This window comes from Leptonotus elevatus, chromosome 14 (assembly GCF_054856555.1).
Source record: "Leptonotus elevatus isolate MCC_2025b chromosome 14, RoL_Lele_1.0, whole genome shotgun sequence".
NCBI lineage: Eukaryota > Metazoa > Chordata > Actinopteri > Syngnathiformes > Syngnathidae > Leptonotus > Leptonotus elevatus.
The window spans coordinates 20,325,442-20,350,163 of NC_141252.1; the positions used below are offsets into that span (position 1 = coordinate 20,325,442).

The 24,722-nt window shown below is 38.9% G+C and overlaps 2 protein-coding genes across 3 annotated transcripts in view; one reads left to right on the forward strand and one right to left on the reverse strand.

Annotated features, from left to right (window-relative positions):
• The window catches only part of atp10d (ATPase phospholipid transporting 10D), a 45,621-nt gene extending 31,295 nt beyond the window's left edge, over window positions 1-14,326 (reverse strand). The window contains exons 1-4 of the mRNA XM_086095200.1: window positions 13,954-14,326; window positions 7,984-8,336; window positions 6,800-6,994; window positions 2,867-3,077 (exon numbers count right to left, since the gene is read on the reverse strand). Of these exons, the coding sequence (XP_085951326.1) occupies window positions 2,867-3,077; window positions 6,800-6,994; window positions 7,984-8,252 (675 nt within the window). The 5' untranslated portion in view covers window positions 8,253-8,336; window positions 13,954-14,326. The remainder of the gene's footprint in view (window positions 1-2,866; window positions 3,078-6,799; window positions 6,995-7,983; window positions 8,337-13,953) is intronic.
• Window positions 14,327-14,353: 27 nt separating this feature from the next.
• Window positions 14,354-21,532, forward strand: commd8 (COMM domain containing 8). 2 transcript variants are annotated; one of them, XM_086094607.1, is made up of 5 exons: window positions 14,354-14,456; window positions 15,331-15,486; window positions 15,578-15,730; window positions 17,148-17,303; window positions 21,008-21,532. In XM_086094607.1, exons 1-5 carry the CDS (start codon window positions 14,412-14,414, stop codon window positions 21,026-21,028), a joined length of 531 nt encoding a protein of 176 aa, XP_085950733.1. In that variant the 5' UTR covers window positions 14,354-14,411; the 3' UTR covers window positions 21,029-21,532. The 2 variants fall into 2 exon arrangements, with proteins under 2 accessions (XP_085950733.1, XP_085950734.1); XM_086094608.1 differs by lacking the exons at window positions 17,148-17,303; window positions 21,008-21,532 and adding an exon at window positions 16,065-17,134.
• Window positions 21,533-24,722: the final 3,190 nt, after the last annotated feature.

Genomic DNA, 24,722 nt, shown 5'->3' on the forward strand with positions numbered 1-24,722 from the left:
CAGCATAACGAAAAACAATTCTTCTTGATTTGATTTAAGGAATCTATTTTTGATAGTATTGTCCTGTTTAAAGTCATTTTAATGCCAAATTTATTGTCATGGTCACTTTTTGCTTGAAAAAGTCCCCAGCTTTCTGAAATGAAATAATACAATTCAGGCCTCTAAACCCTTTACCCTTAAGCAATAATTTTCAACATGTTACCATCATTCTAGTGTGACAAATATTATTTTGCAAAATCCTTTATCATGCATTGGCTATTTCTGATATCATGTCACAAAAGGTGCAGACATTTTTTCAGGGTTCTATAAAATGCTCCAGATGAATGTAGGCCTATTCAATCAGTTTACCCAAGCTTTGCCATCGGATTCAGCTGGTTTTAGTAAAATGTTGTACAGTCCACTGCAAAATGTAAAAAATTCTTCTTCTTTTTTTTTTAAACCAACAACAATGTGCTTTGTCCTGGTTTCACACATTAACCACTGAGCCACTGAGGCACCTTTGGATGTTTCAAGTTTCCCAAGACAAGAAGAATCATATACAAGGTAAGTGTACAGTGATTTTACATATATTCACCATGTTGATTACCGATCTTGCAAGCTAGCTATGCAAATTCCTCTTAATTTGTCCATTGAAATAAAATCAGCAGATTGAACAAACAATATTGGATAACTAAAGAAGTTGTGTCACGTATAGTTTTTTATTTGGTTTGGTGAACCAACTCATTACAGCTGTTTTAAATAATCTAATAATTGGTATTAACACATGAACACTTAATTTAAAGTGATGGAAGCAATCCCTTCAAAACTCCACGGAATCCAGATGCCAGTGGGTGGGTGGGGTTGGGAATGGAATGACAGAACCAAAGTCTGGGTGCCATATTGGGCAGTCCTGGAATATGTCCGCAAGGGATGCTCATTCCCCCTCAACTGTGGCTGTGTGGTTGCAACTGTAAGTGCCACCGAGCTGGATTTCGCTGTGTCACATTGTGCAAGTATGAGGGAGACTGTACTAATAATAAAGGAAAGTGAAATAATTTCAATAAAGACTCCAAGAGGCAAGGGTCTAGAGTAGGGGTCGGCAATCTTAAACACTCAGAGCCATTTGGACTGTCTAACACGGAATAAAAAATTTCACTGGGACCACAAAACCTTTTTGGTATTAAAAAGCGACGATATCGTTGTTGTGGGAATGCTGAAATTCTCGCCTTCTTGGGAATATGTCGTCTGATTTGACATAGAGTATTCGCACAATTTAATGTTAAATATGAACTTTTCCCCATTCATTTTCAATGGGACTGACATTGAACTTTAGTACCACTTTCTACGCCCACTTCCATACATACAATTGCCAGGTGTCTGATACTGCTCGGTGGCGCAATTGGTAAAGTGCATTGTCCAGTAACTAGGAGGTTGCAGGTTCAAATGCCACCTCCGACTGTGCATTGCAAATATATCCATGGTCATTATGCTAAGTGGTATATGTGTATTCCAACTGACTAATAGATTATAAATTTCACTGAAATTATTAAATGCATGTTAGCTTTCAGCATCAGATGACACTTTTCAAAAATATAAGTCAAGTTAGCTCAGTGCTTACAGCAATTGCCTCCCACCACGGAGAACCTGGGTTCAAACCCCACTTGGGCCACATTAGTACAATCGATGGTTCGATACCAATGGACTATCATATCAGGATTTTTTTTTATTTTAAGCACGAACATCTTTACCAGATAAAAAATGCACGAAGCGCGTCTTGCTGTTCAACATTCAACAAGAAAACGGTGAGTAATTCTGCGAGAACAGAATTAATTGCAGCGTCGAATCGCCTATGTTAGTGTAAGATTTATTTTCACCTTGAAATATATATTTGTGGTGATCTATTTTGTTTCTGATTTGGGGGGACGGAACTATTGTAAATTAACGCAATTGGCGGAAGGATACATGGAAAGGAGGGGGGAGCGATTGAGACCGTTTTTGTGTTGTCGTTAAAGTTGCCCTGGAGCTATTCCCTCTCTGAATACTGTTATCTTTCCCATGACCTTTGTTTGGAGTGATCCACGATACACTCTCGTCTTCCCGAACATCTAGTGTTACATTAGGTTTGTTCGTTTCCAGCGGCATCGGTGCTTCCTGGTTTTTGTCACGTAAACAATGAGAAGAGATTGATAGAAATAGTGTTGAAAATTGATATTTATTTATTTCCTAACCTAAACCCTTTTTTTCCCTTTTTTTTTTTACTATGGTCTGGGACTAGATGTTTTCTGTTGGAGCGGGATGGGATGGAAAAATTCACTCCCGTTTCACCCTCTAGTATGCATGTTAAATGCCAATGTGCAGGGAACACAGCTTATATATTTAATTAGAAACAAATACTTTAATTATCACTTTACAGTTATATTTGTTTCATGTACAGTATGTTCGATTATGTACAGCACTAAATTGTTACATCTGTAGTTCTTGTAAAAGTGTTCTACAAATAAAGTTAAATTGAGTTAAAGAGGAATGGATACGAAAATGCTTGGAAATGTGATTCCACCTGTTGTTTTTTTGTCTGTGTGTTAGTTTTTTTTATATACTTAGTTTGTGACAATATTCTTATTAGTGTGTAAAAAATAAAACATCAAATTTAAGATGAAAAAGTGAAATTAAATTGAGTATTCTACAATTGACTTAATCTGATGATTACAAAAAAAAAGTCTGGCATAAGATTACTATCCATTGTAAAGTTTTTATTAGATTTACATTATGGGATTCAAATTTCTTTTTCTTTTTAATTAATTATTAAAATTATTTTTAATGGAACGATATACAATGTAAAAGCAACCAAAAGAGTGTTGGCGCCAATGAAATGAGAAAGTCCTTTTACCTGAACCTGCAGTGGAAGGCCTGCCACAATCTGTCTCTGTTTCAGGTTAGTCTCTCCATCCAGGTTGGCGGTCTCAATGTAACATATGCCATGAGGATCAGAGGAATACAGGAATAAAATGTCAGCTGGGATGACGTCATTGCGAGATAGGCGAACAAAGTCTCCAACTTGAACATCTTTCCAGCATATAACAATGTAGGCTTTCTTCTTGCTGAAGAAAAATAAACAGAGAATAAAGATGCCGTCTGTGTATGTCGACTCAAAAAACGTACACGTACATACAATGTACACAACCATCAAAAGAGAACACCACACATGGATATTAAGAGGTTAATCATTAAACTATCTTCCAACACCATTTAACCCCTTCACACCCGCATTTTTTCTGCTGGGCAATTTATTTATTTATTTATTTTACTGATTTTGACTCTTTTCTCCTACATAAGAACAACTTGGATTTTTTAGGGGGGTGTTATCTCATGTTTTTATTTGTTATAGTGGACGCCAGGATAGTATAGCTGTAACGGGTTGTAAACTTACCAAGCTTATATGTAACATTTTAACTCATTAGTATAAGTACGTTTTTTAATACTTTGTCCTTTCACTCCCAAAAATGTATTTATTATGCTAGCGCATAAAGAAGGCTTTGATGCAGCTTTTGACATGAGTTCGCTTAAAGCAATGGTAGTATTTACAAAAAATGGCCGGCAGGTGGCAGCAGAGTACAAGAGATAAACCAGGGCCATGTTGCAACAAGCTCTTTTTCCCAGTGTTTTCAACAGATTTGTGAATAATAATGAAACTTAGCTACATTCTAATGCTAATAGCTGCAAAATGGAAACCGATACAAATATACTTTTTTCCCAGATGAGAGAAGAGACTCTAATCTTTCTTTTGGCAGGTTCCATATTTTTATAGCAATATAACCGAATATTATGTACACCTTGCAAAATCCAGTAAACCAGCCGGGAGCGAAGGAGTTAACACAGTCAGGCCTGTAATTATTTTTTTGTCAAGGCTATCAGGAAAATCTAAATGCATTTATATGCTTACCATAGTAGTTGTGTTAAACAGCAGTATTTAAATCAATTATAGGAGGAAAGGGAACATTTTCCAAGACCTAATGATCAATATATAGCATAGATGACAGACAAGATTCCTGTACACAATCCATAGTTCAATTTCAGCTCTACTTTTAGGGTTGGATCCTAGTTTTACTTGATCTGATATCAAAATAAAGCACTGTTGTCTTCATTTATTGTTAAGAGTTAGTTTATGAAAAAGAGTATGTTTATGTGGAAGTAAAGTACATGCTATTAACTGTTAAATTATACATACATTTCCATAGAAATTAACAATGGCATAAAAAAACCAACCTGCTGTAAATATGGCAGACAGTTTTGTTAACCAAATTATCTGATCTAAACCTGCGGTAGTCCTCCCAGATATCTTTGATGGCTGTCACAGAGAGAACCAGAAGGATCGGGACGACGGCAATTTCTGGCTGGAAAGCTTCCACTACTGGTACAAAATTGAGAACGGCCAAGAAGATGAAGTAGACATTGGCAAAGCGATGGAGCTGCTCAAAAAGATTCTTGGGCAAGAAAGACAGGAGGGAATATTTTGTAGTCTGGATCTTGTTGTTTTTGTACAACTTCAATAGTTGAGAAAATCTGTCATCCTCCATGATAGAAGAAACGACTATCCTCTTCTTCTGCATAGGTCCCTTTACAGCCCTAATATGAGAGGAAAGCTCCAAGCTATACATGAGTCTATTGCGGTCTACCGGTGGATTGAGAGCAGTTAAAAAATCTCTCTCTTTAGAAGCTGAGGTTTTCTTGAGGCGAGTTTAATTTAAAAAGAAAAAAAACATTATTTATTGTGCAATAAATAAACATTCTGAACCATCCAGGTGGAGATACGAAGTGAATGAGCAAAATCTTTGCCACACCTTTAAAAAGGTACACACTCTGCAAACAAATCCAAGGTTCATGTTTTATAACTCACATGAAGACAGACTGCTTAATCATTACGATTAAAAGGAGGATTAGAAATTCTATGCAATTTCTGCCCCATCCTTTCGTCAAGCCTGTACCACTGTTAAAATCACCCATAACATGATAGTTCATTTGAGGATGTTTTGTGGATGTGCTGCTTTACACTAGTTTCAACAAATCCTGTGTTTACATTGTGGACTACCCAGTTCCACTTCCTTTTAAGATACCTTCAACAATCATTTACGTTACAGTTGATTGACGATGTAAAGATTTTAAAGCAACATCGCAAAAACTTTGCATTTATTAAAAGCTAAAGAACACTTCTAAACCAGGGATGCCAGTAATTATGGTGTGCAGCGTATGTCGGCGGGAAATGCTCCAACCGGCAGTTTGTCAAGCCCGCTTACCAAAGTCGCACAACAACATTTACAGATTTTGGAACTCAATTTACACAAATATTTTAATGTGCACTCCTTGCTTGGAAAGCCTGTACTGGGGGAATTCCAGTTGCAACGCAGCAGGCACGATCGTCCACGTCAAAATTTAGCAGTAATAAATGTAATATTTGTGGAGACTGGGGTCAAGTTGTATTTTACAATTTTAAAAATATGCAGAATTTCACAAGTTACTTTATGTTAAAGATTAGATAGAAAAATGCACTGAGGTGTCACCCATGTCTTACAAATGTAATAATGCCATCTAGTGGCAGGAAAATGACATCAACACAAATCAATTCACTCGTTGTTTACAGTACAGTACATCTTTTTAACTAAATTTCATGAATTATGAAATTACTGTATCACTGACTAAAAGACGCAGCCATAATTCTATAAGTTAATTTTTTTTCCCACGTTTGTTAACAAGAGTATGAAAACTTAGAAAAATATATTTTATTGTACATTTAGAACAGATATAAAATATGCGATTAATCGTGAGTTAACTATTGAAGTCTTGCGATTAATTTTAAACACAATTTAAAAGTTGTAAGTTGTTTGTTCTGCTATTGACAGAAAACAGAAATGTGTATCTGTTTTTATAGATCTGACCAAAGCATTTGATTCTGTAGATCATCAGATATTGAAGCAGCGGTTAAAGGGTATTGGACTTTCAGAGCAAGCAGTTGGTTGGATTTCTAACTATCTTACTGAAAGAACTCAAAGTATTAAATGTGATGACCAATGTTCTGATGTTCTGCCAGTTACTTGAGGTGTACCACACAGATCTATTCTAGGCCTGCTCCTGTTTACAATTTATATAAATGATGTGGGGCAGAATCTGAGCATGACATGAATGACATGATTGTCTATTCTTTCGCAGCTACACTCACTGAAACCATTAACAATTTACAAAATGCATTCACGACTGCTTGTTGTAGTTTTTCTGACTTGAATCTTTCCTTAAATACCAGCAAAACAAAAGTAATGGTGTTTTCTAATAGTAAAGACAAGCAGAAGAATGTTTCCCCTATTGTTGCTCCTGATGGCTCAGTGATTGAGGTCGTTATTGCTTATAAATACTTGGGCATCTTAATTGATGCATCATTGTCTTTTAAGCCTCACATTGATTCTCTTGTAAAAAAACAAAACAAAACTGCGCCTTAAGTTAAGTTTCTATTTTAGAAATAAGTTGTGTTTTTCTTTCCATGCAAGGAAGATACTTGTGGCTGCAACCTTTCTTCCTCTGCTTGATTATGGAGACCTTTTATACTCACATGCCCCAGCCAAATCTCTACATATGTTGGACTCTGTTTTTCATGCCTCCTTGCGCTTCATAACAAACAACGGTCCGCGAACTCATCACTGTATTTCAATTGGATTTTACTGGTTAAATAATGGTTCAATAAAAAAATAAAATAAAGAAAAATTTCAATCGCATGACATCCTTAATACATACGCACATACTTTTCATGGAAATTGAATGCCTAAGAATCACTTACCCACAATACACTTCTACTGCACTGTTGTTAATCTTTTTGTCAAAGTGATAGCGTCTGTAGTCTTCCAAAGCATCTTTAACAGCGATGACAGCGAGTACCACCAGCAAAGGAATCATTGTAATTTCTTTCTGAAAGGCTTCAACCACAGGCACCCAGTTCAGTAAAATCAGGAACAGGAAGTAGAGGTTGGCGACCCTGCATGCAAGAATGGTAAAAGCAAAATTAAATCAAGTCAATTGATAAAAAACAAACAATAAAACTTGTCATCATGACATTTACATCGTACAAACAAAGTTGCTTTAGTTCAAGAATAACTTTTATAAAAGGTCTAACTATCCTTGAGAGATCCTTTTTAGCACTCGCAAATTTGTATATTATTTTTTATACGTTTTCAATCATTTATTTTTTCTTTTGTATTTTTTTTTTCCAGGATTTCGTTTTCCACATTCACCCATTACCATTTTTTTGTATTAAAAAACAAAACAAAATCTATATTGAATGATTATCAGTGTTTTCTGAAGATTTTTCATGGTTTATAAAAACAAAAAAACAATTGTTTTCCATTTGCCAGCGGAATAATCAAGGGGTCACTCAGAGTTCCACCAGTTGCCTATCCCAAGCTTCAATGGTGGCATTTTTTTTGTTAACAGGTAGCTAACAAAGGATTGACTTGATTATTTAATTTCTAACTTGATTGGTGAGCAGGTACTCGAAAAAGCAGTTTCTAGATTATTTCCCCTTTGAGTTTTCTTGGTACCGTGTTTTCATTCCATTCACCAGTTTATTCAAGGCCTTGCATTAGCAAAAATATCATTATTTTATCCGTACTTATTAATGTGAACAACCTCCTTAATTGTCCTGCAAAAAGGCTCACCTGGAAGAGTAACTCTCAAACCTGTCTGCGATTGACATAATGTCAGGAATCGAAATAAACAGGAGTAATATATGCTGAAAATTCCCCAAGAAAAGCTACAATTTAAATGTTTAACTTGAATCCTACATGCATAATAATTTGGAACAATATATCTTGTGATTTTCCATAGGAAAACGATTTCTATTTTTAATCTGCGGCAAGCAATAAATAATTCGAAAGGAATGGGAGTCATTCTTGAAAGGTAGAAAGTTGAAATTTTGATACATGTAAATACTAAACAAATTTGTTACACATTCATGTAAAATCTGACCTGTGAAACTGCTGAAACAGGTTCATAGGGAGGAAGGTCAACAAACTGTACTTGGTAGTGTGGATAATGTTGCCCTTGTAACCTTGGGCAACATTTCTGAATTCCTGCTGGTGGACTCCTTGCCCAACAATTATTGTTCTTCTCTTTGCTCTACATTTCTGTGGGAAGATGTGAGAATCCTCTGAACATTTGGTGGGTAGGTCTCCTCGGTTCCGATCTCGAACTAACAGCCGCCGACATTGGTATCGCATCCATTCGTGCCCTTCCATTTACGCAGTTTGGCAGCCAGGCCTTGATCTTGACTGCCTTGTGTTCCTCTGTAATCTACTTAAGATTTCCATTAGGTCTTCATCCTGCAAAAAAAAAAAAAGTTTTTATGTTCCCAATTACTTTATTAAATGTTGAATTAGTACACTCCACCAAAACTATTGTATTACCTGTGTAAGCCAATCGGTAGTATTTGTGGGAATGCTAAATAGCATTCCCACATATGTTGTTTCTAAACGTGCTTTATTATTCAGGGCACTTATTCCACTCACTTTTTTGCCATGCAATAACTCCCAGATAATACTTCCGTTTTACACCGTTCAAATTTCAACTTGCTTCAAAAATTCATGCCATCCTGGGACTATATCGTCTGATTCCACATTACTTACAGTATTCACACAATTTAACGTTAAATAGCAACTTTCCCCCCATTCATTTTCAATGGGACTGACATTGAACTTCCCACGCCCACTTCCATACATACAACTTATCATCATTACCTCAATAACAACATTATTGTTATAATAAAGCATTCCACATGCATTAAAATATTAGCATTCAGCTATTAGCTTTTCCACGCATTTCTCATATTTACATGGGTTGTCTTTGTGAGATACCTGGTAATCAAATGGGTATATGCCACCCAGGAGGCGGGACTTCCGACTTCCTGGTTTTCACACATCAGCTTTGTTTCCATTTCGTGTTCGTGCCAGTTCTTGCGCTTCTGCCTTTGTGCCCCTCAGTTGCACGTTCCCGTCGACAAGTGCGAGTGAGTAGTTTGTCTGTCTCAGTTGTCCGAAGCATTTCAGAGAGTTGAGATGCCCGGCGGGAGTGCGTGGTTGGGGGGCGCAGGGAGGGGGTTCGAGTGTTAGAACGCAGCCATCAGTGGCCAGAAACGACGCTGATGTGTGAAACCCGGAAGTTGGAAGTCCGTAGCATATACCCCATTGGTTGGATGATCTGAAACAGTGGGATAAATATGCAAAACTAAATCAGAAATCACAAAGGAGGCCAAATACTTTTTCAGTGTGCTGTATACTATATGGAGCTTTAAAGCTCTGACATCATGAAAACTGCAATCATTTGACCTGCCTTGCACTTGGGCAGCATTCTTGGTCCCGTGTTTTTCCCCCACTGTATATGCTTCCTTTAGGCAACATAAGGAGTCAAGATTGTTATGTTTCAGTTCTGTCTTGGTTTGGGTTTACCTTGGGTTTTGTGCTCTTGTTGTCAGTTTTTTGTTGTGTTCCTTGTAGGGGTGTGAATTACCTAGTACCTGGCGATTGGATTCGTATCACGATTCATAGGTCAAGATTCGATTCGATACCGATTAATCCCAATACGAATCTATAAATTGATTATTGTGATTTATTGTGATTTTTTTAAACTCAAATTTGGAAAATACTAATCAGTAAACATGTACACTGTAAGATTTGTATGAAAATTTATTTATTTATCTGAAAATTCAGGCATTTAACTCTTTTACTGCCAAAAACGTTAAATAACGTTTAGTAAAATCCTACGGAGGGGCGCCAAAGACGTTAAAAGACGTTCACTATGTTTTTTTGGGTTTTTTTTGGAAACGGGTGGAGGAAAGCCTTGGCCAGCAGTGCTGAAAGTATCAAGCAGATCTAGTTAGTATAATGACTAGTTTTGGCCCCTAGATGGCAGCGATGACTCTTTGGACAAGATTGGGTGGGCGTCAGTAGAAGACGTGAGGCGGAGCTAGAGTGTTGAGGGGACAATGGCTGATGAAGCAACAATGGCGACCGGTTGCAAGCAGCTCACGCTTGAGCATTTTTCATTCATCGACTAATGCTAAACAGCGCATTGATGACGACAATGATGATGATGGTGACTCCGAGCTTGACGCCAAAGTTGGAAGCGTTGACGCGGCGGCTATGATCACGTCGTAAAGCCTCACCGGCTAGCGATGCTAACGGCGGAAAACGAGCACTTCTGCACAAGCGGACGTTCAATCGGACGATGAAGAGTAGTCGAAAAGCATCGACTAATACTAAAGAGCACATTGATGTCGACGATGATGATGATGGTGGTGACTGGCGAGGTTGACGCCGAAGTTGGAAGCGTTGACGCGGCGGCTATGATCACGTCATAAAACCTCACCGGCTAGCGATGCCAACGGCAGAAAACGCGGAGCACAACCGAGCACAGGCGGACGTTCAATCGGACGATGAAGAGTACCCCGAGTCCAATGCATATTCATCGGTGGAGCGGGTACAGTCTGATCACGGAGAAGACACTGGTTCTGGACTACGATGCCACCATGAATGGAGTAGATAAGATGGATCAGAACATCTACCACCCGGTATAGGAACTTAAGGACATGAGGAAGCCAGACGTAAGACCACCGTAACGTAACCGTATCATGATCCTGATAGTAGACTTGATGGCAACATGGCCAAACACACACTGCAGTATATACTTGCTATTCCCCGGAAAAAAACGGCCGGCAAGAAAGTGTAGCGTCTGCACGCGAAGGGGCAATCACAGTGAAACTAATCTGTTGTGCAAATCCTGTTTAGTGTCCTTGCACGCAGGGGAGTGTTACACAAAAAGAAAAACTGTAGTTGAAACATCCACATAATTATAAATAGTACTACAGTTGCACACATTTGTAAATAGTTTGCCAAATTGTTGTGTCAAATTGTTACACTGTTGAATGTAAATAAACTTATTTTGCTAACAAAAACACTTTTACATTGTTGGTGGTAGTGTTTTACATAAGTAAAGCACTGTTTAGATGTTTGTGGCATTATTCATGGGGGAAAAAAAGGTGTCAAATTCACTCGAGTGCATGAAATAATATCGTTTCACTAAAAGCTTGATTTCTCCGTATTTTGGTCCAAAACAAGAGCTTTTGGGTGAAACTAAACATTTTCTATTGTTGATTACTGAAAAACGGAATAAGGTAGAAACAAACTTTTTTTTTCTGATGAAAGATGAGAGTTCAATCTTTCATTTGGTAGTATGTGTTTCCATAGTCCAAAAACAAAATTTTCTGTGGACCTTGAAAGATCAGTCAAAATGCTTAAATCGGCTGGCACCCACAGCATCCCTTTTCTGAAAACGTCTGGCAGTCAAAGAGTTAATGTGTGAATCCTAACCCTAAGTAAGACGTTTTTTTGAATATTCCCATAAAAACTTGATTTTTAAAAATCGATTCGGCCGCACATCGAATCGATTCAAGAACTGCGCGCTGTAATATTGGCGGATCTATTTTTTTTAACACCCCTAGTTCATTGTGTCTCCCCTTGTCTTGTCATGTCTAACTACGTCCACCTGTGTGTGTCTTCCCTTCCTCTGTGTGTCAACCAATCAATGCCCTCTGCCACTTGTGTCTCGACCAGGTGTCCCTTGATGTGTAATTAGTGTTTTTTGTTGAATCTATGGCCCCGTCCACACGAAAGCCAGTTTCAATGTATCCTCACAAGTTTCTTACCGTTTAGGCCGTTCGACCACACGATGACGCGGTTTCGGAGCTTGAAACCGATCACTTTTGAAACCGGGCTCCAGAGTAGAAAGATTTCAAAACGTATATGCGTCTGTCTGGACACCATTGTCGCAGATTGATGACGTATGCGCCAATTCTCGCGTGACTGCGCGCAAACAAAACAGTGGCAGATAGCCGTGTCATAGTCGTTTTGCGCAGCCTCCTTAGCTTGCTTATGCCTTTACAGCAAAATATTTTGCTTCTTAATTCCCCGTTCAACAAGCGGTGTTGTACTTTAATCACTCGCCATTGTCACTTCTCCTATGTTTGTCTTTTTCATGTTGTTTTGATACATGCAAAGCCATGTTTGTTCTGTCGATTGCAATAAAGTTTTTTAAAAAAGTGTTTGTCTTCTTCGCTGATTCTTCTACGAATCTACGCTTTCCGTTAACTCCCTGTGGCTGCGCTCCAGACTTGGCATATACATTTAGCAGTTAAACGTCCTCAGCATCTTCTTTTAGACACACACAAGTCTTGAAATGCTTCTGTGTGTACGAGATTTGTTTGAGGAACGAAGCCGGCTTTGCTTCCGTCTGGACGGGGCCTATGTCAGTCCTTTAAACCCCAAGTGACAAACCTAGGTGTGATTTTAGACTCCGATCTTAAAAATGCATTGTGCAGTTCAAAAAGGTAATATTTGAGCTTTTTCTACATCATGCATCCTCCAACAATGTCCAGATGAGTACAAAGAGCTTGCTGTTGGGTACATATGCACAAACAACAGTCAGGACCCGTCCCCCCACCCGAAGGCGGAGGGAGGCTACCCTCTCGTCTATCGGGGTGAACACAAATGTACAGGTGCTAAGCCTAGGAGCAATAACTATGCTCACACCTGCTCTGCGCCTCTCACCGTGGGCAACACAAGAGTTTAAGAGAGTGAAACCCCTCTCGAGAGGACTGGTACCAGAGCCCAAGCTGTGTGTGGAGGTGAGTCTGACTATGTTTAGTCTGAAATTCTCTGCCTCACACACTAGCTCGGGCTCCTTCCCCGCCAGAGAGGTGACATTCCATGTCCCAAGAGCCATTTTATGTAGCCGGGGATCGGTCCGCCAAGGCCTGGGTTGCCGCCCAGCTCACTTTGCACCCGACCCCTTTGGCGAGCACATGGGAGGGGGAACTACTTTGCCTCTTCCGGCTGGGCCCCATGTGCAGGCCCGGCCACCAGGCGTTCGCCAAAGAGCCCCACCCTGAGGCCTGGCTCCAGATGGGGGGCCCGTTACCCACGTCCGGGCAAAGGAAACTTTTTTCCAATGATTGTGTTCATCATAAGGAGTCGTGTGAAGCAACATTTCCTAGCTTGTGATTGCCTCTACAGCACGCTATCACATGACGTGTATTTGGCTAGATTAGAACAACCCGAAAATATGAGGGCAATGCGCACCGCCATTACAGAGGATAATTTGAACTTGATAAGAACAACGCTGTAGACTGCCAGTCAACAATATGAAAGAAGGTTCAATCATGTCAGCGAGGAGTGAACCAGCAACATGAGGGAGTGACACTTAACTCTCTCAACTCCACGCAAGGCAAGTCAGAGTCAACTAGCTGATGTATACCCATTTTTGCTCCATTACCTAATATCTTTCAAATTAACGTAGGAGGAAACATTCAGTTAAAATATATTTTACTTCTACGTGTCAAGTACATTTCTGAGCCTTTACTCCCCCCCCCCCCTTTTTTTTTTTTTACACAAGAAATTGGATTTTACTCAAGTAGAAAATGTCAGTATTTTTCCCATCTCTGGTCCAAAGGAAATTTTTCCCAGAATCTTAGTGGCTTTCCCAGAAACTTAGTAGCTTGTTGATATAGATTTAGGCAAATTTCAGTAACTTGAGCCATGCTCATACTATGCACATACAATAGCATACTAGATGACCATTATCAACAGTACCTTCACCTGTGTGTCCAAAGCTGGAAAGTGCTGTGGACTGTATAAGAGGGTAATTACATATGTTGGAATCTCACGAAGTATTGTCAAACAACACAGATATTTGACAAATTCTGAATAGTTTGCTAAAAGTCGTTTTATTGTCGTGTAATAGGAAGACTGCAAATCTTCTTGATTACCTAAATTCAAATTTGAACGTTAGTTAATTTGCATTTACACTATCGACAACTAAGGTTAATCATCTCCAATCCACTACCTATCCCTCACCCCCAAGGAGCGGTTTCCTCCCATATCGACTTACCCTGATTTTAGTGTAAATGATGAAATGGGGTTTGAGTTAAAAGTCCGCTCGTCCGTCCACTTGTTTGCTATCCACAGAACGTTTCTCCCAAACCGAGCAGTAGCCAGTCAGTAACTAGGTCTGTACACACCGGCGGCAATGTATTGTGTCGCAGCCATTCTTATGTACCCTTTCCGCTTCCTCCTGAGGGGGGTGTCACAACATTGGAAATATTATCTTTTAATTTTGTATGATCTTTTGTAGTAGTCTTTGGGGTTTTAAAATGTACTTTCCTGTTAATGATATATGATGTGTGCATGATCACGGCTTACATCGCGTTAACAAAATATTTTTGTGAAACAAACGAGTACTTGATTATGTTAATCCTCTATTCTACGCAATGTGTTTCAATGCCGCATGACGCAATCACGTGACTATCACCGTGCGTCAGCTGACTAGAAAGCGGAAGTTGAAAAAGTATGGTGGCCCAACTAAATAGCTTGCCTGTTACGGAGTGTCTTAAAGTAAGTGCAAATTAGCGTAGTTTTTTTGTGGACAGCGAAACGTTAAACGACAGTGCCCGGTGAATGCTGTCTGTGCGATTAATCCGCTTTAATATGACGTTTGGTCCTCATCGTCGAAATGCGTTTCAAACAAAACGATAGTGATAAAGTTACAAAGAAAATAATTAGGATAAGCGAATGGAGAGTTTTATAAAGCTTATACACGACAGCGCATTAAGCTTTTATTAGGCTGTTTGTGTTTTGTCGGCAGTATTGCGAGTAACGAATTACGAAACTAACACTTTACAGAAACATTAAACGTTTTTCAGCAACTAAGTAATGCAACATATTGCATAAAACTACGGTGCGGTATAAACACATTTCATTACAGTACGTCCTGTCAGCTCGCCTCTAAATATTATGCACCCTGGCAATTCATCACACTCTCATGCTTTAGGTCACACGGGATGCATTACAGCCAGTCATTTAGAAACTATTTCCAGCCTCAATGAAGAAATGTCCTACCTGTCTCTTCCTCTTGACTGGGTTTCGCTTCTTGTAGGCCGGCAGAAAAGGCCTTGACAGCCCTGACTGCATGCCATTTGTGGAAATAGAGCTGTCAAAAGTTCTAGTTTTGTGTAATCTGTCCTAAGAACATTCTCTGCGCAATTTTAGATTTAGAGCTTGTCAATATGCATTTGGACAAATTACAGTTCCACCAACTTTCTAAAAAAGCACAGTATTTTGGGGTTAAACCGTTATTTGTCAATAGGTCAACATTGGAAAGTTTTGTTTTTTTTCCCCCACCTCAAAGAATGAAAATTGATGTATTGGACAAGCCGTAGCTGCTGTTTCACACTTTAAATCATGCCAGAGTTTCACTGTTTGTCTGCAGCTGTGTCACAGAGTAGTGGATGGACTCTGTGGCCGAGAACCTCCTCACAGAGGGGACTACAATGCCACCTGGAGCCTGGAGGAGTGGCTGGAGATGATCAACTCTTTGGCAGCAGTCTTCCGGCTGTCGGTAGGGAACAACAGCTCTGATGAGGAGGTAAGAGTGCATTAAGGGACAATGGGGGTGAGAAGCTTACTTTATTCTCAGGACAAATTTCCATTGTTTCCTGCTGATTATGTATGTTCAGGTGCTGGTTAGCCTGTCAGAGTTGAGTAGCAGCCACTCAGGGGCTGTTCTCAATGTGCTAAAAGCCCGACAGGAAGAGATTTGCCATGCTCTGCTGGTCACAACCAACTCAATCTCCTCTGCTATATTACAGGATTTCGACTGGCATCTTAAGGTGAATTGATGCTTTGCTTCGTTCGACATGTCTTTGAGTCCTGTAGCTTTTAGCACAGATATAGGTTGTTGGCTTTACTAAGAAATGCACTCGAATATCGTCTGTTACACAGTGTTGATCAACTTCCAATTTATGATTTTTAAATAGTGAAAATCACGGGAAATAAATATATTTCCAGCATCAAGGCTGGTTTACAGTACATATTTTAAATTTTACATTTTTTTATTGAATTGTTATGAAATTACTAAAAAAAATGCAACAATATCTAAATTAGTGGGAAAAAAATAAATTTTATTGTAAATTTAGCGCGTGTGTGGTCTTGTTTTTATTACAGAGTGGGGCCAACATTCCGGGATTTCACCGAGTTGTGGGGCCCACCCGTCCATGTGGGGCCATTTTGCTCAGCCCCACAAGTTTAGACCTCTTTTTGTGGGTCAAGACTTGGTTTTAGAGTTTAGGTTTGAATTGGGTTATGATTGAGGTTAGGCTAAGGAATGGGGATAAGCAATCTTTTTTTGATGGTTAGGGGGATGGGCTAGAAAATGCATTATGTCAATGAAATGGCCCCATAAAGATAGTAAAACAAACTTATTTTCTCTCTTTTTAGATTTAATATGACAAAGACATTAATCACGACGTGCTTGAAAATGTATTTCCAAAGATCCGCCATGTTGTCATTTCAATTGCTTTGATGCACAATCTCATCCAAAAGAGATACAATGCTGCCATCTGTTGGCCATAGTTAGTGCCCCCCTCCCACCACCACCACCACCACCTCATTCATGAAAGTAGAGCTGCACTAGATGTTTCGCTCCCCGTTGCAAAAAAAGAAAACTAAAGAAAAAAAAATGTAGTTGATGTCAATTAACGATGTAGGCGGTCCACGTTCGAATTTCCGAATACGTTAATCAAATCGGCAGGAAAAGAGTGAATTAGTCTGCTCATGTGCATTCTGGCCTAACTTTATCGGTCTTTTGCAAAGTAAAAGACTTATCATCAGCAAGTGTCATTATTTCTGTAACACGTGCTGCCTTTGTCAAAATTCAAATGAAACATTTTAATCTAGATTAATTCCAGAATAAGAGTGAGATTAATCTAGATTTTTTTTTTTAAATAGTAATCTATGGGGAGCACAAATTTTTTTTGACACATGTGAGGACCCTTTTGCCAGAGCCGGTCAGATATTACTCCAGTCCTAATTGCTTTACACTGGCTCCCAGTCAGATGTCAAACAGATTTGAAAATTGAATGGTTTGGGTCCTGAATACATTAAATAAATGCTGATTGAACATAAACCCAGTAGAGATTTAGATCTGATGATCAATACTGGTTTTTAGCATAGTCGTGTGTGTCTAACTGTCATCATCTTGAATCAGATGCATGATTTTATTTGCTTCTGTATATACCCTGCCCCCAGCTGGCCCTGTCCAGTGACAAGATCTCAGCTCTTCAGACTCCTCTGTTAAGTCTTTGTCTGGATTTAAGGGAGAATGGCGCCCACAAGCCTGTTACCATGGAGATGAACAGAGAAGAGCTAAATACACTCATCACTTCACTAGAGGCAGCTAACAAGGTAAACATTCCACACTGTCGTCCTTCCCTAGTTGTGGCCCCCACAACAGATGAAACTCCTGTTCAGAGCCCCCCATCACACATCTAATTTTCTCAAGTTTAAGATGAAATAGTACATCTTTTATCCTCTGCGCTACTGTAGTAGGAGATGCATCTTTCCACTTCAAAAGAATTAAGCGGCGACCTAGCAACGTTGAGAAGGGGGATAACTCTTTAATGAGTGGATTTTGATGCTTAACTCATATTCCACAAACACAATATTAATCAGAATACAGTATTTTCACGACCATAAGGTATTACAAAGCGCAGACTCAGTTATGGGTGCTATTTCTGTGTTTAACACACACATAAGGCGCACCGTAGTATTGGGCGCAGGTACTGTTAAACATATGCTATCTTAAAACACATGGTAGGATGCTTTTATGCTAAAACATACGCTAGCATGCATGCTAGCGCAAGTGTATGTTTTTAAAAAGACAGCGGAACAAAACTAAGGTTGGTTGTACTTTGAAGTATTTAACAATGTAAACAGTGAGTTCGGTTGTACTTGAAGTATTTAACAATGTACTCACGTTGTTTTTGATCAATCCTAATTAGGGATAGAGCGAATATCGGCCCGGCCGATTATCGGCGCCGATTTTCAGCATTTTGACAAATATCGGCATCGGCCATTTTGAATAATCATATGACCGATAATAGATCTTTTTTTTTTTTAAGTGTCAACTTCAGGGAGCTAATTTAAATTTAAATTTTTATGGTGAACCCTAACCGTGGCAACTCTCTGCACCTTCTGCTTTTGTTTGAAATTAAAACTAAGATAAGTAAAACATTTATACTTCAGATATTTTGGTATACTTTATTTACTATAGAAAACAATTGTTGAAGTTTTTATTTAACTTTTGAAAACATGATCCCGGAACTTATTGTTAGATTTTTAAAACATAGATGTTTGATTTAAAAAAATAAAATAATTTAAACTCCAACATTTTACTAACCCTAAAAGTTGTTCAATAAACAAATGCTTTAAAATTCCAGAAAAAAACTAAGAGCTGGAGTTTGTATTTTTTCAAATTTTGATGCCAATATTTTCCCTTTTTGTCAAAATGAATATTGGCTCCAAATGTCGGTTATCTGCAACCTTGACTACTAATAATTGATATCGGTATCGGCCCTGAAAACCCCATATCGGTGTATCTCTAATCCTAATCCAAAAATCCCTCAATCCTCATCTTCTGTATCCGAAACGAACAACTGGGTATTTTTTCAAATTTTGATGACAATATTTTCCCTTTTTGTCAAAATGAATATTGGCTCCAAATTTCGGTTATCTGCAACCTTGACTACTAATAATTGGTATCGGTATCGGCCCTGAAAACCACATATCGGTGTATCTCTAATCCTAATCCAAAAATCCCTCAAAGTCCTCATCTTCTGTATCCGAAATGAACAACTGGGCAAATTCTCCATCAAACACGGCATTCTCCGACTCATTGTCAGAGTCAGTCTCGTTGTTGTGCGGCTCCTCGGAAATGATGCCGGCTTTCGTGAAAGCTCGTACAATAGTGCAAGCAGACACGTTCGCCCAAGCATTAACAATCCATTGACAAATTGTGGCGTAACTCGTACGGCGCTGCCTCCCATTCTTAGTAAAGCTGTGTTCGCCATCTGTCATCCAGCGCTCCCACGCCACTCGCAACTGGACTTTGAACGCCCTGTTTACACCGATGTCCAGCGGTTGGAGTTCCTTAGTCAAGCGGAATGATAGCAAGCTCCGCGTTCATTTGCCGCACTTGGCTTGTCTTCTTGACTTGGCAAACCTAGTTTTCCTGCTTACTCCACCTGCGAACCATGGATTTGTTGAACTTGAATTATCTTGCGGCTGCTTGATTTCTGTGTTCTTCCGCGTAACTGACAGCTTGCAGCTTGAACTGTGCTTCGTAAGCGTGTCTCTTCGTAGGTGCCATTTCGGGGGTCTTTAATAACCAAACCGCTGTTATTATGCCCAATGTACATACCGGCACTATATACCGTACCTACTGGGAGTGTGTCTTGAGCGTCCGCATGCTTTCTGTTGACTCTTTCACGTTCTCATCATGCCTGTCCTCAGCCAGGTCCGAATTTCATGTTCAGTATATAAGCAATGTGTTGATGGGAAATCCTCCCACAAGCAGAGCGCGTACCGAAGTCGCACGACAACATTTACAGATTTTGGACCTCAGTCACGGTGACTTTAAAGTGTGCCTTATAAAATACACTACTGTTTTGACTAGTAAAGCTGCATAGAACATATGTGACCCGCTTCGGCAAAATGGTCCGCATGTCGGGGAGATTAGTAAATTGCGTAAATCATAAAAATAGAGCATTTGGACAAAATGTCGATTTTGAGATTTCTAAAAAAAATTGCCTCCTTGAGGTCTCCATTTTCATTTCCCGACAGCACAAATTATAAAATTGTAGTAGAAGAGTATTAAAATACGCAATTATTAGGACAAGTGCATCATTGGCCAACACGTTTTTTAGCCGACTTTAGCTAGCAACACGTCCTCGGAAACCTGCCTCAAATAACCATGGGTTCCTCGCCTTGAACGTCACTTAATAAGTGATTGATATAAATGGACATAGCAACCAAAAGTCAAAATATAACATAATGTGACCATTCGGCACGAAAGTAAACAGAAGACGCATGACATAACACGGCATCCTACCTTGTTGTATAGTAGACGCAAATGCCGTTTGGCACAACAGCGTCATCGGTAAACATCGCGGCGAAGGTTTGTAATATCACCACAAATGTTTATTTTATGCTCTTTTAAGTGGGATGCAATTAAAATCAAATATAAGCTATAAAATATAGACTTTGAAGATGAAAAATGCCAAAGCGAGTCTCCCCACCTCAAAATGTACGCAGCGCATTTTTGGAGTGACTTGTAAATCCAGTATGTATCATGTTGTGCTCTGTTGAACCATCAAAACATTTTCATTTTCTTTATGTGGCCAAATGCATTTGAGACATAACATTCATAAACTTACTTATCACAGGCCACACCAAATGCCAAATCATCTTGGTCATTATTATTAAATCAAATTTCCCACTGCGGTAATATGACCTAATTTAAACAAGAAAATACCACAAGGAGCAACAATAAATATCTAAACTTTGGCTGATGACTCAATGGATGAATTGTAAGCTTAATGTGATCTTCAAAGTTGAGGCTGATTTCATCTGTTGACAGGTCAAACTTTCTAAATTTTAAAGGGTTCAAATCTCGGATAATGGCCGTACCTGCGATTGGAATTGACTTTCCATGTGAGGACACTTTTGCCGGTCACATATTATTGTAAAGAAAACTTTTGGGTAGGCTTCCCCTTTGAGGGTGTTTTTGGAGAAATCTCAAAATGGAAACCCTATCTAATTTATATACCTTTGCAAGATGGCCTCATCTCCTCATCTTGCCAGAGCAAGTCACAAATGTGTTTAAAAATATATATATATATATATATATATTTGCTAATATGAGAAATTGGGAATCTTCGTGTGCGCAGCCGCAAGTGTGTGGGGATTGACTGTATGGGAAGAAAAGGCCTGATTCTACTCTGAAGATATCAAATTCCATTGTTTTTTCCCCTCTTTACGTGCCGCATATCTGAATTGCACCACTGATCAATTGAGAACTGAACTTCTTTTTTTTCTTCTCATTCATACAGGTGCTGCTGCAATTAAAATGATGAAACAATTTGTTTTCTTCACACCTCCAAAGTAGAGGCAGTAAAGAGATGCTCTGGCACACCCATCAGTGGGGTGAACATGTAATGCACTTTTTCACATTATCAGAAAAAGTTCTTCCCTTTTTGTCCAGGTATCTTAGGAAGCTGGCTGCCATTCCATCTGACGTAGTGTGAGTGAGATGTAACCCATAATAGTACCTGCAGAATTAATTCTGAAGTCTACAAAAACATTTTGTCTGGCAATTTACAGAGAAATGCATTTAAACTTATTGGGAGAAGCGTCATCAATCAACAAGACAGTAGCCCAAAACACGCTGCGGGGGTGGGTGTCAGGCTTGAAAGTAAATATTATGCCACCAAATGTTATTCACTTTCAATTCATTTAGTAAAGTCAGTTCCAATACACTTGAATTGTGGGTGGGTTTAAACAGGTACTTTTTTGTTTGTTTTAAATATAACACATCCACATGTCAATACCATGAAATAAAAGTTGTAATTCTGAAATTTTGTTTTTTATTAATTTTTTCATCTGAAACACAAATGTCTTCATTATACAACAGAAGTAAAGAAATTGACCTTGCTGTTCCAATACATGAAATTAAACGATATTTTTGTCATGTACAAAAATATTGCCACAATTATCCGAACACCACACAAAATTTGTATAACTCTTCAGTCACAACATACACACGTATATTAAAAACATGCACATACTTGTAAAAATGAAGTGTGTGTGTGTGGGGGGGTTTGTGTGTGTATATATATATATATATATATATATATAAAATAGCATTTCAATGCGTTATTTTTTTTCTTTTTCTTTTTTTTTTTTATCATAAAAAAATCCCCCAAAGTAGATGTGAAAAACTGATAAGTCACTAAAGAAAGTGTTTGGATGAAGTTCTCATTGCAAAAGGATGTAGGCAAAGTCTGATTAAGTGAGAGGTTCACATACTTTTGCACCCATGAAATCTGAGTTTTTCTTAAATCAACAACTTTTTCTCAATAACGAATGACAATATTATCATTGTTTTTGTTCAAGTCCATTATTTTCAATGTCAGCATTGTAGATTGGGGTACGACCAAACATTTAATAAGGTTATTTTAATATTTTATACAAAAAATCTGACCATGCCTGCAGAGTACCTGGCGATTCGATTCGTATCACGATTCATAGGTCACGATTCGATTCAATATAGGATTAATCCCGATGCGAATCAATAAATTGATTATTGCGATTATTTATTTATTTTACTAAAATTTAGAAAATACTAATCAGTAAACTTGTACATGTACACTGTAAGATTTGTATGAAAATGTATTTATCAGAAAATTCAGGCTTATAGCTGAGCCACTGCATTTAACAAACAGGTTGCAGTCTGTTTTATGTTTGAACAGCACTGAAATAAAATATTAAGGCTTAATGTTCCATTAATATAACATTCTTCCATGCTTAATGTGTGAATCCTAACCATAAGACGTTTTGTTGAATATTCCCATAAAAAATTTATCCGGCCGCATATCAAATCGATTCGACAATTGCGCGCTGTAATATCGCGCTATATTGCCGAATAATTTTTTTCTAACACCCCTGATATATATATATATTTCTATTTATTTTTATTCGGTTTTGTGCTCACGGTTTTCGGTTCAGTTTGGAATGCAGTTTTGGAAAAAATAACTACGTCTTGGAGTAAAAAGTGATAGTGTATATTATTCACAGCTAATTATTATTATTGCATTATCATTTAAATTATTATTATTGTATTTCTGCCAGTGGCATGTAACATATAGTTTAATAGAGCATCCTGGCCTAGTAGGCTGCTCTGCTTGGGAGGGATAGGGCGTGGTACGTGAAGCTCGGGGCTGACCATGGGGCCATCAGCCAGAGGGGCGAACCCCACGGGCGTCCGTGACATGGTCTCGTGTGGGATAACGAGGCCTGTAACACCCCATAGGCCAAAAGGAATGCCCAGTACGTGACAGAGGGGCAGCCGGAAGCGCGGCTCCCCCCACCCAAGTTTGACGGAGCATAGGGTCTGGTAAGGCTAGCAAACTTACGCCTTTGCGTCATTAGCACGCACTGTGCGTTCCAGCCCTCCTGTCGTTGCCAAACCGAAAACTTGACCTGGCACCACAGGGAGGTGACGCAGTTCCTTCCGGGAAGGCTCTCGCAAGGGAGATTGAGCCAACCATACCTAACGGCGCGCCTGGATATGCAAAGACATACTACGGCCATGCTCCCTCAAAAGGAGGGATAAATCCGGCTACGATTCTCTTTTATACATGAGGATCACGTCAGCCGGAACCCTGGAAATGTCCTTTTATAAATTATTTCTCGAGCGACGCATGCACGTGGGGGATTTCCGTGCTGTTTCAGCACCAACACCTGGCGGTCGGGAGGGACGAAATAGAGCGAAAGTTACCTTTGAAAATTGAAATGTAGGCCATTATCGCTGATTTAAAAAAATCTTTAAAAATTCAAATGTTGTTATCCCAGAACCAGACTAGTTCTACAGGACACTACACCACCCCAGGTATCCAACCAAAGTACTTTGACCAAAATCTGATCTTGCATTTCAAAATAAAACTCCTTTGAAAACTGAAATTTAGGCCATTATCGCTGATTACAAAAAAAAAAAAAATCAGTTTGTTATCCCAGGACCAGACCAGTTCCACAGGACATTAGACCACCCCAGGTATCCAACCAAAGTACTTTGACTAAAATCTGATGTTGCATTTCAAAATAAAACTCCTTTGAAAATTTGTATTTAGACCATTATCACAGATTTTTTTAAAAATCATTACAAATTAAAAGTTTGTTATCCCAGAACCAGACTAGTTCTACAGGACAATAAACCACCCCAGGTATCCAACCAAAGTACTTTGACCAAAATCTGATGTTACCTTTCAAAATAAAACTCCTTTGAAATTGAAATTTCGGCCATTATTGCTGATTTAAAAAAATCTTTAAATATTCTTGGTTTGTTATCCCAGGACCAGACCAGTTCTACAGGACACTAGACCACCCCAGGTAACCAACCAAAGTACTTTGACCAAAATCTGATGTTGCCTTTCAAAATAAAACACCTTTGAAATTTAGACCATTGTCGCTGAATTTAAAAAAAAAAATCATAAAAAATTCAAAATTTGTTATCCTAGAACCAGACAAGTTCTACAGGACACTACACCATCCCAGGTAAATCTGATGTTGCATTTTTAAATAAAACTCCTTGTGGAGCCGCGATCCAAGATGGCTGTTTAGTTTTGTGTCTCCGTACAACCCTGCACAAAATGACTTTGTAACCCAATTTATACACTTTTCCCTGATAGTGAAATATGCCTAAAGTAAACCCAGTCAAGGACTGTGAGATATTCACTAGAAAACGCGGTTCTCAGAAGCCGAAAACGACCTCGTCGAACGAGCAAGACGGCGAGGCCAACGCTACAAACATGTCTGACCTAGCAGCTGTGCTAGCTGATCTTAAGTCACTTCGACACCAAGTTCATGCCGAATTTGGAACCAAACTTGACAATGTCAACGAACGTCTGGAGAAAATGACCGGCTCAATAGTCGCTTTAAAAAGCAGTGTGTCGCCGCCAATGCTACACGAATGGAGGAGGCCGAAAACCAGATTGTGTCGACGGAGGAACAGTTGGAAAAGAGTAAGACTGAACTTTCTCAAGCTATAAA